This window comes from Rutilus rutilus (assembly GCF_951802725.1).
Source record: "Rutilus rutilus genome assembly, chromosome: 11".
NCBI classification, from domain to species: domain Eukaryota; kingdom Metazoa; phylum Chordata; class Actinopteri; order Cypriniformes; family Leuciscidae; genus Rutilus; species Rutilus rutilus.
The window spans coordinates 1,399,857-1,417,740 of record NC_140216.1 but is presented as its reverse complement, the minus strand read 5'-3'; the positions used below and the strand labels follow the sequence as shown (position 1 = coordinate 1,417,740).

At 38.7% G+C, this 17,884-nt stretch overlaps 1 protein-coding gene across 5 annotated transcripts in view; it reads left to right on the top strand.

Moving 5' to 3' along the window:
* Positions 1 to 11,436, top strand: part of ext1c (exostoses (multiple) 1c) — a 78,665-nt gene extending 67,229 nt beyond the window's left edge. For all 5 annotated transcript variants that reach the window (XM_084424073.1, XM_084424077.1, XM_084424075.1 and 2 more), the window contains 6 exons: positions 4,094 to 4,212; positions 5,246 to 5,341; positions 5,806 to 5,892; positions 7,996 to 8,156; positions 9,093 to 9,264; positions 10,943 to 11,436. In XM_084424073.1, coding sequence (XP_084280199.1) covers positions 4,094 to 4,212; positions 5,246 to 5,341; positions 5,806 to 5,892; positions 7,996 to 8,156; positions 9,093 to 9,264; positions 10,943 to 11,128 — 821 coding nt within the window. In that variant the 3' untranslated portion in view covers positions 11,129 to 11,436. The remainder of the gene's footprint in view (positions 1 to 4,093; positions 4,213 to 5,245; positions 5,342 to 5,805; positions 5,893 to 7,995; positions 8,157 to 9,092; positions 9,265 to 10,942) is intronic.
* The last annotated feature ends 6,448 nt before the right edge of the window (positions 11,437 to 17,884 follow it).

Genomic DNA, 17,884 nt, shown 5'->3' with positions numbered 1-17,884 from the left:
AATGTGCTTCTTTGCAATTATTTGTGAAATTTACTAGCAATTTCAGTAACACTTTATTTCAACAGTCCACTTTAGACATTCTACTAACTATAAATTACTTTGCAACTAGCAGTCATCGGAGTATCTAGTATGCATATAGTATGAGACCGCTAAATAAGTATGTTCTTCGCACATTGTCATTATCATGTGACCTACCACACAAATCACAAATCCTCTCCTGTGGCCTCATGGGATAGTAAAGTGTCCATCATATCACAGCGCATCTGCGGAGAGCCTGGCCGCTCCCTATTAAGTCCTATTGACGGCAAAATTTGTCTCTTTCACCTGATTGCCGTTGAGAAATCTCAGATTTGATTGTAGGTTTTGCAAGTTCAACATGGGTTATACACTCACCTAAAGGATTATTAGGAACACCATACTAATACTGTGTTTGACCCCCTTTCGCCTTCAGAACTGCCTTAATTCTACGTGGCATTGATTCAACAAGGTGCTGAAAGCATTCTTTAGAAATGTTGGCCCATATTGATAGGATAGCATCTTGCAGTTGATGGAGATTTGTGGGATGCACATCCAGGGCACGAAGCTCCCGTTCCACCACATCCCAAAGATGCTCTATTGGGTTGAGATCTGGTGACTGTGGGGGCCATTTTAGTACAGTGAACTCATTGTCATGTTCAAGAAACCAATTTGAAATGATTCGAGCTTTGTGACATGGTGCATTATCCTGCTGGAAGTAGCCATCAGAGGATGGGTACATGGTGGTCATAAAGGGATGGACATGGTCAGAAACAATGCTCAGGTAGGCCGTGGCATTTAAACGCTGCCCAATTGGCACTAAGGGGCCTAAAGTGTGCCAAGAAAACATCCCCCACACCATTACACCACCACCACCAGCCTGCACAGGGGTAACAAGGCATGATGGATCCATGTTCTCATTCTGTTTACGCCAAATTCTGACTCTACCATCTGAATGTCTCAACAGAAATCGAGACTCATCAGACCAGGCAACATTTTTCCAGTCTTCAACTGTCCAATTTTGGTGAGCTCGTGCAAATTGTAGCCTTTTTCCTATTTGTAGTGGAGATGAGTGGTACCCGGTGGGGTCTTCTGCTGTTGTAGCCCATCCGCCTCAAGGTTGTGCGTGTTGTGGCTTCACAAATGCTTTGCTGCATACCTCGGTTGTAACGAGTGGTTATTTCAGTCAAAGTTGCTCTTCGATCAGCTTGAATCAGTCGGCCCATTCTCCTCTGACCTCTAGCATCAACAAGGCATTTTGGCCCACAGGACTGCCGCATACTGGATGTTTTTCCCTTTTCACACCATTCTTTGTAAACCCTAGAAATGGTTGTGCGTGAAAATCCCAGTAACTGAGCAGATTGTGAAAAACTCAGACCGGCCCGTCTGGCACCAACAACCATGCCACGCTCAAAATTGCTTAAATCACCTTTCTTTCCCATTCTGACATTCAGTTTGGAGTTCAGGAGATTGTCTTGACCAGGACCACACCCCTAAATGCATTGAAGCAACTGCCATGTGATTGGTTGATTAGATAATTGCATTAATAAGAAATTGAACAGGTGTTCCTAATAATCCATTAGGTGAGTGTAGGTCGAAAGTTGAATGAACGAGTACTTATGTCCTTTCGATTTCTTACAGGTTGAGTTGTTGTTGCCCATTACACGCTAGCATTCCGCTAATGAATGCTGATTGGTCAGTGAAGGACTGATTACGACCAGAGATACCGCTTGATGGCATCGTGGCATCCGAAGCGGGACTAGAATGTTAAGGCGGTCTTTTAAAACAACAAAACTAAAACTCTTCTAGCACGTGTGTTTGCCTGTGTCAGCTGTGTTGTCGATGCCTCGAGAGAAAAGAAAGTGCAGAGCGCGAAAGCACCAAAGTGACTGAAGGATTGCCGTAAAGCAGTATCTCTGGTCGTACGATGTGTATGACGTCATTGACATTTTAAAATACTTTTTAAAGCAAATAAGTGACTATTAGTGAAAAATCTAACACCCAGCAACGTGTAATTTCTTTGCATCTCCTTTCGAATACAACATGCAAATTACTAGACAAAACATTATATCCTGAGAAAACTGGATATATAGGTGGGTATAGCTCCATAGACCTCCATTCATTCTGCACTCGTCCTGCGAGCGCCCTCATGTGGAACCAGAGTGGAACTGCAACCAGTTCAAAAGCTGGAAGTTTACTGAGAGTGGAAGTTCTCCCCTTATTAGACATTCTCTGATCATATGCACGCTTCAGAATCCCACCGGAAGTAGTAGATCATCCGGGTGTTTTCACCTACTCTTTTATCATAGACATAATAAATACATATTAATAGGGCGTCTATGCATTTATTATGTCTATGCTCTTTTATGAGTAGCCTACTATGAGTTCAGACCCGAGGTCGCGTGAGACTTCCGTGTTGTTTGTCATTTTTGACGGACAGGTCGTAAAAATTCACTCATAATCTATTATTATTAATTTTCATATTTTAATGCTAAAAAGCCATTTAGTAGATTCTGTTTTGTTCATATTTTCAGTTTTATTCACAAACTTACATTTGCATTTATTTATTTATTTATTTGTTTATTAAGAGAAAGTTGAACAGAGACTGTGGGTCACTTTTCAGGTTTCATCATGAATGTTTGTCCAATAAATAAGCTTTGTGCTTTGTTAGCCTACTTTTGATATGAAACAAAGCCTCAGCTTTCAAATTCTGTCCATTTTATCACAAAATTCATATAGTAGAGGTCCTGGGTAAGATTTGTATGCGCTTCATTTAGCGGAGAATATCTCAACTGGTATAGACTAATATGACCCCATTGAACAACGTGGGATATGTGCCAAAATCTCCACCCGGGACGAAAGTCCTGAAAATGACCACGATAGGTGACACTATTATCACACTACAGGTGAATGGGACTTTTTTTTTCCCTTTATAGATATCCTCATTTCTACCAGATTAATCTTCATATTAAGAGAAATACTTTTTGTATTACAATTTGTCTAAAAAATAAAATATGCAATATGCAATCTCTATGGAGATTTTGGCACATATCCCACGTTGTTCAATGGGGTCATATTAGTCTATACCAGTTGAGATATTCTCCGCTAAATGAAGTGCATACAAATCTTACCCAGGACCTCTACTAATACAATAAATACTGCTTTGGCGCTCTTTAATTTGGCACGAGAGCTCATTAGCGCCTCGAATGAACACGATCATCCCTTCCTTTTTACTACGTTACAGAACGAAATAAACATGAATAAAAAGCGTGAAAAGATTAATCGCGATTAAGCACATCCAAAATAAAAGTTTGTGTTTACATAATAAATGTGTGTGTACTGTGTATAATTATTTTGTATATTATATAAATACACACACATGCATGTATTTATTTAAGAAATATTTACACGTATATACTGTATATATTAACATATAATTTATATCATATATAAATATAAATATTTGTATATATATATATATATATAAAAAAAAAAACTTAAATATATAAATGCTAGTGTGTGTATTTATATATACAAAATAATTATACACAGTACACACACATTTATTATGTAAACACAAACTTTTATTTTGGATGCGATTAATCTTTTCACAGCCCTGATAAAAACATGAACATCATAAAATACGTTGAAAGATACAGTCCAACTTTCTGAAATCCGTATGTCTCTCATGTAGTCGCTCAATCAGTGTTTCAAACGCAGAAAAAGGTCAATAAATCAGCTTGTAAACAGTCACTTAACTCAGGAAAGCCAATTGTTGACCAGTAACTTGATAGTCAGCGAGAGCACACTCACCACCAATTGGACAGGGGTGAGAATTACAGAATTACGGTACAATTACAATTAGATCACCCTCAGTTTTTTAGCACTGATGGAAAAATCTGAAAGCCGTCTGTCAATGCCGGAAAACTTTCGGTTAACGCGACCTCTGAATTCAGACACATTTCTTTTGTCACATGCTGTTTTTCGCCTACTTTATAGTAAGAAAGTATGCAATTTCGGACGCAGGCAAAGTGTCCTAAAGTTAAGTACGCTCACTCTCTGTGCTCTGTTGATGTAGGGACCAGCCCAGGTCAGGAGTTCACCGCGGTAATTCATGCCACCTCACCTCTGGTCTCCCAGTCTCAGCCAATCATGAAGCTCCTTCAGGTCGTCTCCAAATCCAAATATTGCTCACAGGTCAGTAATATGGATCTTTACAAACTTAACCCCCTGGTGCTCTTTGGACATTTTTGACCAAAAGATTTTACATGTATTTTTGTAAATTTTTGTATTTTTCTTCATCAGAATAGTATGAAACTTGGTAAAGGGTTTGGCCCTTGCTGTGAACACAAAAAAAAAAAAAAAAAAAATCATGGTTATGATTCCAACAGGTTAAATGGTCCTGAAAACAATAGTCACACTTGTGCTCTTCACGGTCAAAAATGAGCGCATTGGAAATTAATGGGAAACTAATTTCCTCTAGTGGAAGTGTTTGGTACTGCAGCCGAACACAATCTCACTGAAAGATAATTTTTTTATCTGAAAGATATCAGGCTCAAATGAGTTTCAACTTGTTTAGATTTATTGCTTTGATTTTCTCACAGTTTTAGAGTAAAACATGTTTTTGGAAATATATATTTTATATACAAATTTTTTTTATAACAATAAACGTAAAATTCTGTAACTTTTTTTAAGTTCACTTTTCAAAACTTCTTTCACTTCAGCAATAATCCAAGTGTCGTCTTTAAAAAGAGATCAAACTTCAGTCTGTCGTTCTTAAGCATTCAAGATTTACCAGTTTAAGTTGGAAATTGAATTTTTAGGTCTATTCTCAAAAAGTGAATAAATGGATAATAAATACAGCGTAAATATAATTTAGTAGCATAAAATCTCCTAAAAATACAAAATATTAAATAAAAAACATTATCGAACTAAAATATAGTTTCATTGATATATAAAAAAAAAAATTCTGTCATTTTCTGACCAACACACGAAGAGCACCAGAACTGTCTTTTCTATCGCATGATGAAGAACATTTGCTCAGTGACATTAATGCAGATCCACTGGTTATAAATATAGACACGATACAAAGAACTTTCAAAAGAATCAAATGATAACGAAGTAACAAAGTGAGAAAAACAACAGAAACATCGATTAGTTGAACACAGTCAAAAGCCAACAGGAACATGATAGTGAGAGTGTGTGTGTTCTTGCTTGGGTTTCTTGTCAGATCATCATTCTGTGGAACAGTGAGAAGTCGCTCCCTCAGCGCAGTAAATGGCCGCCGATGCCAGTGCCGCTTATCGTCACAGACGGCAGAAGGAAAGTGAGTATTGAAGCGAGAGCGCAGTCGAGTTCTCTCTCTCTCTCTAATTCAATTCATATGTGCTTTATTGGAATGACAATTCTTTCAATATATTGCCAAAGCATTTCCAATCATCATACTTATACATACATGACATAAATAAATAGATAAATGAATAAAAAGTTAAGTAGAATTAATCAACATTTCAGAATTCTATGAACAATTTAGAATTCAGTGATTGTTTGCGTGTGTGCATGCGTGTGTGTGAGTGTGCATGCGTGTGTGTGAGTGTGTGTATGAGTGAGTGTGTGTGAGGGTGCATCACTGATTATTGACTCCTCCCTCTTTTTGTGACGGGCATTAATATATCTTGCTGCTAGTAGGAGACAATCTCTTTTCACCTCTTGTCACAGTATGGGCAGTCTCTCTCTCTCTCTCTCTCTCTCCCGCTCTCTCTCTCTCAGCTCTTGTCTCTGTGTCCGCAGACGAGTAGCCGATTCCTTCCACATGCATCTATTGAGACGGAGGCGGTTTTGAGCCTGGATGAAGACACGGTGCTGTTGACCAGCGAAGTGAGTCTGCCTCTCCTCTTCATCTCACACACTGTTCAAGTACAGTATATTCCAGGTTAATACTGGAAGTTATTTAAGTATAAAGTTTTTAAGTAAAAAAAAAAGCATGGTTTTACTGTGAGTTTCGTGTTGGAAAAAAACTAAAATGACTGTAAACAAACAATATCACACTGTATTTATACAGTGCATGTCAAGTCAAGTCAGCTTTATTTATATAGTGCTTTTTACAGTACAGAGTGTTTCAAAGAAGCTTTACAGAGATAACGAAAATAATGCAACAAAGTTTGTTTCTAGAAGAAAATAGCGTCACAGTCCAGCTTCAGTAAGCTCAATGATGGTACATTTTTGTTGTAAAAAAGTTATTAATTTAGTTCATATATATATATATCTTTGTACTATGGAGGCACACAGCCTGAATAGATTAATTTATCTTTTTTGTTGCGTGTCACCATTATTGTGTTTTTTATGTCTTTGCATCATTAAATGCATTTATATTTAATTGAAATTAACTTGCAAATAAGTGACTGCAAACATTAAATTTAGTTTGCACTTGGGAATATTCTTTTAAAGTCTATTTTTTCCATAATAAGTACTTATTTTACAAGTGTGTTAAAAGAAGAAAAAAAAGAAAACCATTGCAAGATGATGTCAAATCCTTTAAAGATTAATCACTGTTGTGAAAGATCCATCTACAAACAGTTATTAATTTGAAATAAGTTATGGATAAATCTTCATGCTCAAATAATGCTAACATAAAATCTTCATTATCAAGAATATGAAAATCAGCCAATTAGCATATTTTAGATTCTAACTTGTCATCGTTTTAACAAATGTTTTCATTTGTCGCACTTCTGACTCGGCTGGATTAAATATGAATATGAATAAACAAGGTCCAAGAGCCCAAGCAAAGGAACACTGATCACCATAATGGCGATGAATTACAGTTCTAGAGCAATTAAAATATTAGAATGTTAACAGTGTTAAACAATTACATTTCTTACAGTGGCACAGTTAACCCTTGTGCGTCCTTATGGACATTTTTGTCCTTTTCAGTTTCGTTTTTTTATTTATTTTTTATCACTTTGCCTGTGTTAATGCTAACAGCATAAAATTTGGCACGGGTGTGTATTTTTATTGGAATTTTACTATTTCATCAACATTTCCTTTAAAAAAATTATTTTGCACTAGGTACACAAAATACTTCCTCTCAAGACCTTTTGGACAAAAATGGCCCCATTAAAACTGCATTTTTTAATCCCTGTGCCGTTTAACTATAAAATGATGCAATCTTTTTTAAGAGGCTTTCATTCTGTTGGCAAGGCTTCAAAATTTACATTTTTACAATTTGTTATCAGATGGTGCCATTTTTTCAGGTTTGGCCTATAAAGCAAATACTCGCTATATTCCTGTTTTCTGCTTCGGCATATTATAGAGCCAATTGGATAAATTATGCAATGATAATTGTGTGGGTGTGTTGGTATGGATGTCAGAGTGTGGTTGGTATGTGTGTTATAAAAAACAGTATTTGAGTAGTTTGTAGTATTGAGAGAGAAAAACTCAACTGTAAATAACAAAGCCAATCACTGTGTTCACCAGTGGAGTTTTGCTGGCATCCAATGGGGAAAGTTTGGTACTGCACCCAAACAAAATCTTACTGAAAGCTCATTTTTTGAGATATCAACCTCAAATTTGGAACACAACTTATTTAGATTTATGGCTTTGAATTTATATCAGTTTTAGAGTTCAACTTGTTTCATAAAATATATATTTTATATAAAATAATGTTCATAAATAATTTTCATAAACTTAAACCTATATAACTTTTTGGGGGATTTACTTATAAAGTAAATATACTTACTTCAGCAAAAATCTGCCAAGGGTATTCTTTAAAATGATACCAAAGTTAAGTCTGTGCACCCAAGCTTCAACTTTTTATGACAGTTTTTTGACATGGACATTTTTGTCCACTTTGGACCTATGTGTAACTTTTTTTAAATTGATGCACAAGGGTTAAAGACAACTTAATAATGTGAATTCAGATTCTGGTTAAAGACCTGTGAAATTGCAAATTCATGTTTTTCCTCTCTAATCTGACTCTACCAGATCAATTTTGCTTTCCATGTGTGGCGGAGTTTTCCCGAGAGGATTGTTGGCTACCCTCCCAGGAGCCATTTCTGGGACCCTGTGAAGAAAGCCTGGGGCTACACCTCTAAATGGACCAACGAGTACTCCATCGTCCTCACCGGAGCCGCGTTTTATCACAGGTAATCGACACAGCTGACACATCCTAACTGTGGGCCCTATCACACACACGGTGCAATGCAGCGCCAGGCGCGACGCAAGTGTGTTTTGCTAGTTTCAGCCCGACGCAGTTTTCATTTTCACGTCCTGCGTCACGTTGTTTAAATAGAAAATGCATTTGCACCCGTTTGTGCGCCCATGAACTGCTGGTCTGAGAACGAGTGTGTGTTCAGGCGCACTGTTGGAGCGTTGCTATTTTAAGGAACTAAAATAGACTGAGCCATTGACCAATTGAACCCTGCTCTAAAGTCAAAAGCGCAGTATTTTTGTTTGTTATTTAAAGAGAGCGTTAGTAATATGCGCCTATAGGTGGATCCACAACACATGTACACATTTAGCTTATTACACACACAGGGCACACAAACCAGCCAAATATTACAAATAAAAGGATTACAATGTAAAAGATTATTATTTTACATAAAGATATGCTGGAATCCGGCTTGTCCCGTAGATGGTCTTTTAAGCTCACACACACACACACACAGCTTTAACCTCACGCACGAGCAGATCCGTTTCCTCGCTAGAGAAGCGTTCAGTTTTTCCACTATCAAATTCCATCATGTAAATAGCGAATCTGCCATGCACAACTGGCATTTAAAGGGAATGGGAGATGAGACTCTGATTGGTTTATTTCACGTTACGCCCAAAACACACCCATTACTCATTAAGAGAATAGGGACAACCCTTTTAGACCCTGCACCAGGAGCGCCGACCATTTTTCCCGTCGTTAAACTAGCAAAAGTGGATTCAGACACGCCATAAGTGCACTTGCGCCCTGCGCTTTAGACCATGCGCTTAGATCGTTAAAATAGGGCCCTGGAAGTCTCTCCCGCTTCATCGGCTTCTGTAACGTGATCAACGAAGACTCTCGATCATGTGCTGATGCTTCTGTCTCACAGGTACTACCATCACCTGTTCTCTCACTACCTGCCCTCCTCTCTGCGTGCGCTGGTGGATCGCACCTCCAACTGTGAGGATATCCTGATGAATTTCCTGGTCTCCTCTGTGACGCACATGCCACCGATTAAAGTGGCGCAGAGAAAGCAGTACAAAGAGATGCCGACCCTCCAGGTGAGGCCAGAGCCAACATTGTGTTCTTACAGTTCTCCTCAAGTTTACACAGCCTGCAGAACATGCAAGATGTTCATCATTTTAACAAAAAGGGATCAAAAAAATTGCATGTTATTTTTTAAGTTGTATAACGGAATTTACCAGTTTAAAAGTTTACATACACTTGAATCTTAGAGAAAACATATTATACTTGATGTTTTCAGGCTCTACTAGAACAGGTTTTCCTGCTTGAATGTTGATTATTTTCCTCATATTCTCCATTGTTGCGGCTCCTCTCTTCCCAGTCTGTCAGTAACGCTCAGGACTGTGTTTCCCGTACAACGACGTAACTCGCTGCTTAACCATCATGGTACGGTGCATCATTGAAGAAATCAACTAGCTAGTCACGACTGTTTCCCGAAACTGTATTGTCACAAATTGGTCGTTCAGCCACATTGGTTGATGATGTCACGCAGAAGTAATAACTACTTTTAATTAATCTGTTTGAGATCTAATTAATGCTACATGTTTTGCTATAAATTACAGACATGGCATCTGAGGACTATTTCTCATTTTTCTCAGTTATTTTGCTTTATTTCCAGATTCAATCATAGACTCGTTCTTACACACTAGAGCTCGTTCACACATGCGCACTCTTCAAAAACGACACTTTAAATCACTTGACAAACTAAAAGACGTAAATGACATTTGTATGTATTCTAAATAAAAGATACAGATTGTACTGAATGTCAGCTTGCTTATTTTGCTCAAAACAATGATTTATTGAGTCCACATATCATGCAAACAAGAAACTCTGCTTCTAACCACAGGTCGAGATCAAACACACAACTCTGCGATGCGGTTTGGGAATGTTCGTTTCGGGAAACACAGACTCGTTGAACTGCTGATAACGACAGAACTTGTGACCATAGTTTGCTAATGATGCTTTTGGGAAAAGCACCCCTGTTTAGCTCCTTCTGAAAAGCACACTGTGCTCTGATTGGTCGGCTGGAGCAGTGTGTTGTGATTGGTCGAGCACTTCGAGTGTGTTTAGCAAATGTTCCGTCCCTTACCATAACCGCCAGTTTAACACACTACTAACTAACTCAACCAGGCCCCGCCCCTTTATTCTGCGTATGAATTATTATAATGAGGAATATTGTGACGTGTTCGTTCCCGGGAGAAACTCAAGACTACAATGGAGGCGTTTCAGGAGTTCAGAAACACTGACACTGATATAGAGAAGAACTCCTGCTGGAGGGACTGTGTGTCATTACCTGGATGATCCATGATGTGTGTTGTGATGTTTGTTATTAAACTGCCCACTGTTCATCAAGTAAAAATCATCCAGGTCAAGCACATTCTTTGGTTTTGTCTTCTGGGAAACATAAATATTTTCTGAAGGACAGCACTAAAAATTAAAAAAGTACACATCATCATCCTTTTCAAAAGTTTACACCCCCTGGCTCTTCGGCTACGTCTACATTAATCCGGATACTTTTGAAAAATGGCGTATTAATTTCAATTCGCGCTCTGTCCACACTAGCGTTTTCATCCGCACTTAAAACATCAAAAACACCTTACTGACGATAGGCCAAACCATTGAGAAAAAGATGCGTTTTCACATGTATCGGGATTAGTATAGACTTGGCCTAAAAGTGACGTGTTTTTAACATCTTATTTTCTGTCTCCTTCAAAGGGCACTAAGATGGCGCCATGGGCGAACCCAGAGCACTTTACCCAGAGGCAGGAGTGTGTCAACACCTTCGCAAGCTGGTTTGGTTACATGCCTCTAATGCACTCTCAGTTTCGCCTGGACCCAGTGCTCTTTAAGGACCACGTGTCCGTCCTGCGCAAGAGGTACAAAGACCTGGAGCGCGTCTGAGCCGAGCTGAACGCAGTGGAGACGGGTCACCGAATGACACTGACTTATCTCTACCCCTACGCTACTGGCTGCTAGCTTGTGATGGCCAGTCGGTGGACAAGAGAGGGGGTTTTGCCTCTTATGACCAGTTCTCAACATATGACTGACAGCTTGATGGATGCGAAAACATCACAGATCTGTCAATCATTCCAGCTGCTGTTTCATTGGAGGAGTTTGTAGCGTTAAGGTGCTGTGGACTAACACACGGCAGCGAGTCGCCAAACAACTGAAGTGGTAATTACATGACCAATAAAATAATTCCGAAATGCAAACTGTGTGTGGGTGAATTTGTTAACAGTATCTTTTTATTTACATGTTAAAAAAAAAAAAGTACTATCCAACATGGGTCGTTAACAAATAACATGGGCATTTCTCTTTTCAACATCAAGAAATTAGGTAAAAAGTAAAAAATTTCAGACAGTCTAAAGTTGAATTAGGTTATTAGAATAAATAATTGAGTTGCTGGTTTGAATCTGATATCTGACTGAATAAACATCTACTTACCGATTTGAAAACTGGAACTACTTTCAATGGTGTCAATCTCTAAAATGAAGCTTTGTTCACTTGAAGTTAAATGTAAATCAGTGTAATTACTGACTGGCTGTTCATATGGCATAGCATATTAATTTGGAGAGTGACAATTAAAAAGCTTCTACTACCCTTCAAAGTTTAGAGTCAGAAAGATAATTAATTTGTCTTCTGCTCACCAAGGTTGCATTTATTTGATTTAAAAAAACTGTAAAAACAGTAATATTGTGAAAATATATTGTCATTAAAAATGGCTGTTTTCTATGTGAATATATAGTAAAATGTAATTTATTCCTGTGATCAAAGCTGAATTTATCATCATTACTCCAGTCTTCAGTGTCACATGATCCTTCAGAAATCACTATAATATGATGATCTGATGGTCAGAAACATTTCTGATTATTATCAATGCTGAATTCTGATTCATTTTGACTTTGACCTGTAATGCTGCCATCATAATCATCCACTGTTTGAACTCATACTTACCAACCCCAAACCTTTGAACGGTATTGCAAGATTGTGAAACATAATCACTGAAAAGACATAGTATTAGCCCTATTATTTAGGAGTGCAAACATCATCATCTTCATTTTGCGTTCTCCAGTCTAACTGGGTATAGCCGACCCACTCTACAAATGTGTCTATATGAGGTGTGTCTGAATTTTCCTACAACACTTAAAGGCAAATAAGAATTGACTTACCACAACGCCTGAAGAAAGAGAAGATCAAACCTCTTGCTGTTGCAAGTCCCAATATTTTGCTGAAAAGGCTATCTGGAGATCACGTCGGGGTCACCACTTTGTAAGGACCACCCATTGGCCCAATGACGGAATCCAACGGTGTGGGCGAAGGTATGATGCATGTATGTCTTTTCAGCGCTCCAGTGAAGTTCACTTAATTTATTAGAATTTAGTTTCAATATTAAAGCTGCCGTCGGCAACAATTTTTTGATCATATTTCCTGAAACCGAAACTATGCTCCGACAGAACAACATAAATGAGATGGTTTTAGAAAAAAACCTGCGCTTCTACCTCCACCTGGAGCCTGTTATTTGTTTGGCAAAAATCCACCGCTCCCGGTTCTCCTGGTCCAATCAGTGCAGGGCTGTGTGATTTCCAATCACAGGTCGTGCACGCCACAGACCCCACGCCATTGATTCTGTGACAGATGGTTGGAAATCCTCATTCTCTGCAGGGTTTTCTTTTTCTTTCTCTTTTTTTGGCAAAATGTAATTCTTTACTTTGTTACCAGCTCCTCAACTCTAGATGGGAAGCTGTAACACTATACCTCCTCCTCATTGTAAATATCCAAATGAGCATTTTTTGATCCAGAAACATATAATACAACATGCAATGCTGTAGTAATTTATTGATGTAGAAATCAGAGAGATAAACAAAGATGGGTAATACACAAACCCCTGGATCAAACTGGGGTTAAGAATCAGGTGCATTCGCCTTGGGAAGTAAAAAAGAAAAAAGTGTTCAGAATTATGCTTATCTCTTTGTCTCTGTACAATAACATTCTGTAACTCAAAAATTTGATTGCAAAAAAAGAAAAGAATCAGGAGCATTTTAAAAAAAAACATTTCAAATCTTTACTGAATGACTGTGCACTGAAACTTATAATTTATCTTAAAGGAACACTCCACCGTTTTTTGAAATAGGGCTTATTCATATTCTTTCATACATTTAGATAGGTGGGTAAATGCATTTTTGTCTCAGTGCATGCATTGTTTTAGTTTGACAGGGTCGGCGCTAGCTTAGCTTAGCACAATGAATGGAATCCTTTGTTGCCAGCTAGCATGTCCTGAGTAAAAGTGCTAAAAAAAGTTTTAAAAAACCCACGTAATTACTTCTTGTGGCCTGCGTATTCACAACGAGTACAAATAGCGATGCAGATTAACACAAGGTGGCAGATATTGACTTGGGACTATATTATGGGGAAGCACAGGCGAAGCACAGCTACTTAGGCGAAGCACTGCTACTTGGACGCAGAGATATCACGCAACACATGAAATCCCACGACTTCTGTCAACATACCGGTGTGCAACGAGTCAAAACACAGAAGAACAACACGCGTGACCTGCACCGAGTGTCTTCGCTTTTGGATTGTTTATTTTGAGAAGTTACAGCTACAGTTACAGCAAACATGGTAATTATCTGCGTAGCAAAAGGTTGTGAGAACAAGCAAAGGACATCCACGACTGTAATGTTTCACAGAATTCCATCGAATGTGGAACTGAGAAATAAATGGCTAGCTGCTCTGGAGATCTGTACTTCAACGCCTCTCTACAAAATCAAACAGTATCGTGTTTGCAAAGAGCATTTTGCACCGGAGGACAAAGTTACTTTGAAAAAATTGAATATGGGCCAAGAAAGACGGTACTACGTCTGAAACATACGGCTGTCCCCATCCCATCTATTTTCAAAGCACAGGCAGAATAAAGTGCACATGTAAGTTGTCTTTTATTACTCTTCCTTATGTTAATCTGTGTCTTTATTCGGTTATAAGATAGATGCTGAGAAGCTGTATATAGACTATGGTTCAAATAACGTTAGCCTCCTCTAGTATAACCTCATGTTGAATTCAACCTGTTTAGCATGAACAACCAAACTAAAATAAAAATCGCTGTTATCGTTACCTGTAAAATGAAATGACTGAGGGCTAAGTTAGCTATATTTCTCTCACCGAGTTAGCCTGGTTCTTTTGACTCAGGAGTTTTAGTATAACTACTAGAGAGGAGAAGGCTACAAGCAGTTTACTATACATGTGTCATGTTTAAAATAATCACTTACTCTGTGGACAGCTGTCCATTTGGTCTATTCGGCATGGGGCATTTTTTCCAGTTCACTTTATCACACCGGAAAAAAAAATCGAGTACTGCCGGATGAATCAACGCCGTGAAATCCGCGGTAGCTGTGACACAACTGCGGGCACGCTCATCTTGATCTGACACGTTGAGCCTGGTTATCGATGGCAGAAACTTGTCCCACTCGCCACAGCACAGACACTCTATTTCAGTCGGCATATTCCCCCACATTCACACCACCAGTTCGTGTTGGCTCTCATCCTCACGTCCTCGGGCTGTTGAGCGATCGCAACCTCCTCCTGTCGTTCTATTTCCACTCATTTTCTGTAAACTCTTGTATATAGGTATGGTTCTGGCTCACACAAAATCAGCCATGTTCATCGCCATTCATGTACTGTTGGGAAAATAGCCAGGCAGCTACTATTCACACCGGTATGTTGACGGAAGTCGTGGGATTTCATGTGTTGCGTGATATCTCTGCGCCCAAGTAGCAGTGCTTCGCCTAAGTAGCCGTGCTTTGCCTGTGCTTCCCCATAATATAGTCCCAAGTCAATATGTGCCTAAGAAATCACCTAGTGTTAATCTGCATCGCTATTTGTACTCGTTGTGAATACGCAGGCCACAAGAAGTAATTACGTGGGTTTTTTAAAACTTTTTTTAGCACTTTTACTTTTACTAGGACATGCTAGCTGGCAACAAAGGATTCCATTCATTGTGCTAAGCTAAGCTAGCGCCGACCCTGTCAAACTAAAACAATGCATGCACTGAGACAAAAATGCATTTACCCACCTATCTAAATGTATGAAAGAATGTGAATAAGCCCTATTTCAAAAAACGGTGGAGTGTTCCTTTAAGGATAAGATCTGCATAGGTAAAATGAAACCAATGAAAAAAGTGCAATATTAGTATTGCTCAGAAAACAGTAGTTTGGTATTTTGCTTGTAGGATCAGTGGACTGTGGCGTAACATCATCTCAATCCAAAGAATCTGGCAATTAAATCAGAAAACAATTATTAAGGCATAATACACATATTATAAATAGTACAAATGTCTACACACCAGCTCTCTCTCCTTTTATTGCTCACCTGCAAACACCAGAACCTCACACAGAGTGAGATATTCTTTGCGCCTAGGTATAATAATGTTGACATATCGGCCATTAATGGGCTTAAACTCAAATGTTTTTGTCTCTCCAGGTGTGATGGACACAACAGCTTCAGCCCTGTGAAGACACAGAGTAACAGAGAAATAGAGACGGGCGTATCAAAACAGCATGAATCATATTAAATATACTTCAGTCAAAGTTCATATTAAAAGGAAAATGAACTTTTACTTTTATTCAAAGTAATGTTATCTTATTTACTCATTTTCTAACCACTTGTGTAAGTATTAAGAGAGAGACAATACTTACAGCTCATTATTGTTGCCATTATTTTCCAGGCTGTTGCCGATACGGATCTCAGCTCCATTTATCCTCTCTGGAACAGCATCTCCACGATTAGTGATGCTAACCCTGGTTACCTCGTAGGCTTTCCCCAAGTCAACTCTCCACCAGGGGTCTCTGTCCGCATTAGTGTGAGTGCATGACCCACCACTCATGATTGAATTCCTGTTGCCATCGACAGCCTTTTGAGCTTCTGCTCCACTGATGGAATAGTTTGTGGAAGACTGGGCAGCTGCGGCTCTGAGAGCAAGATTCACTGTTTAACATAAAATAACAAATAATAGCCTTTCTTTTTCTTTTTTTTACTTTAATGTGCTAAAGTATAATCACAATATAATGGGCAAAATAATACTAAGCTATGTAATCCAAATGATTATTACACGGCTCTCTGGAATACTTGATTCTGATTGGTCAGTCGCCACATTCCAGGTCTGATATTTCCAGATAATGACCGTCATCAACAGCAACGCTGGATAACACACAGCTCATCCGGGTTTTCTGGAGCCGGCCTTTCCTTAATGTTTCTTATATCACACTGTGGACCCGCTCTCTCTCGTTTCATACAAACACAACTGGTGCCAGTTGAGTCTCTGTTATAGTTATTGATTGTGTTCAAATATTAAGATTGCATTGAAGTATTTTTAGTATTAAGAGTTAGTGTTGATCTTGTTGCCCAAATGATTGTTTTTCTACTGTAATGGATTCTAATAAACAGGCAAGAATTTAAAACGAATCAGTCTCAAATCAATATGTCCATAATTATTAATTTGGTGTGCATGACTGTACATTATCCCTTACATGTTTGTCTTGTTTGTTTGTCTTGCTAAGAATATGTTTTTGTTTTTTTGTGGAAGCTTTTTGTGTTTATTACAAGTGAGCTAATATATTATTTCAGCTCAAATTAATATTTTGTGTCCACATTTTTTTATTTGTGGTTAGTAGCCATGTAATAAGACAGGGTCCTGATGTTTTCCCATTTTTGGTAATTTTTGCCTTTATTGTGGTAGGATAGTATAGAGTGGACAGAAAGCGAGATGGAGGACGGGATCAGGAAAGGTCCACGAGCCGAGATTCGAACTCTAACCCTAACCCGAAGCTAACCACAAGGCTATCGGTGTCGACTCAAGGTACACATTTACATTCTTATCAGTTCTTGCTTTCCCTGGGAATCGAACCCATGAACTTGGCGTTGCAAGCGCCAACGCTATACTGTTTGAGGTACAGGACAGCCTTGGGACTGATACGCCAAGACGAGGGCATCCGCTATTCAGTGGCCAACCTCTGTTTAGAGACGGCCTTTCCTTTATGGGTTTTTCCACATACATTTTTTGTTTTGTTTGTTATTTTGGTCAGGCTCTGAAGATATTGCCTCTATTTTCATTATTTTTCTTTTTGATATTGATATTTCGGGTTTGGTTATTTGTGCTTTTTTGTATATATTTTTTTATCTTTAAGTGTGATTAAAAGTTAATATTGGTGGTTGTGTTGTTCATTCTGGGACAGAAGGTTGAAAATCATCATTCTCTCCATGGTTTTCTTTTTCCTTTTTTTTTGAAATGTAATTCTTTACTTTGTTACCAGGTCCTCAACCCTAGATGGGTAGCTATGTAACAGTAGGTATACCTCCTCATTGTAAATATCCACATTTTTAGCAGCCATATCACCCTGTAGCCCAAGACTGTTGTCCCACTGAAGCTAAGCAGGGCTGAGCCTGGTTAGTACCTGGATGGGAGACCTCCTGAGAAAACCAGGTTGCTGCTAGTAGAGGTGTTAGTGAGGCCAGCAGGGGGCGCTTACCCTGTGGACTGTGTGGGTCCTAATGCCCCAGTAAAGTGACGGGGACACTATACTGTCTAAGAGCACCGTCCTTCTGATGAGGCGTTAAACCGAGGTCCTGACTCTCTGTGGTCACAAAAAAATCCCAGGATGTCTATCG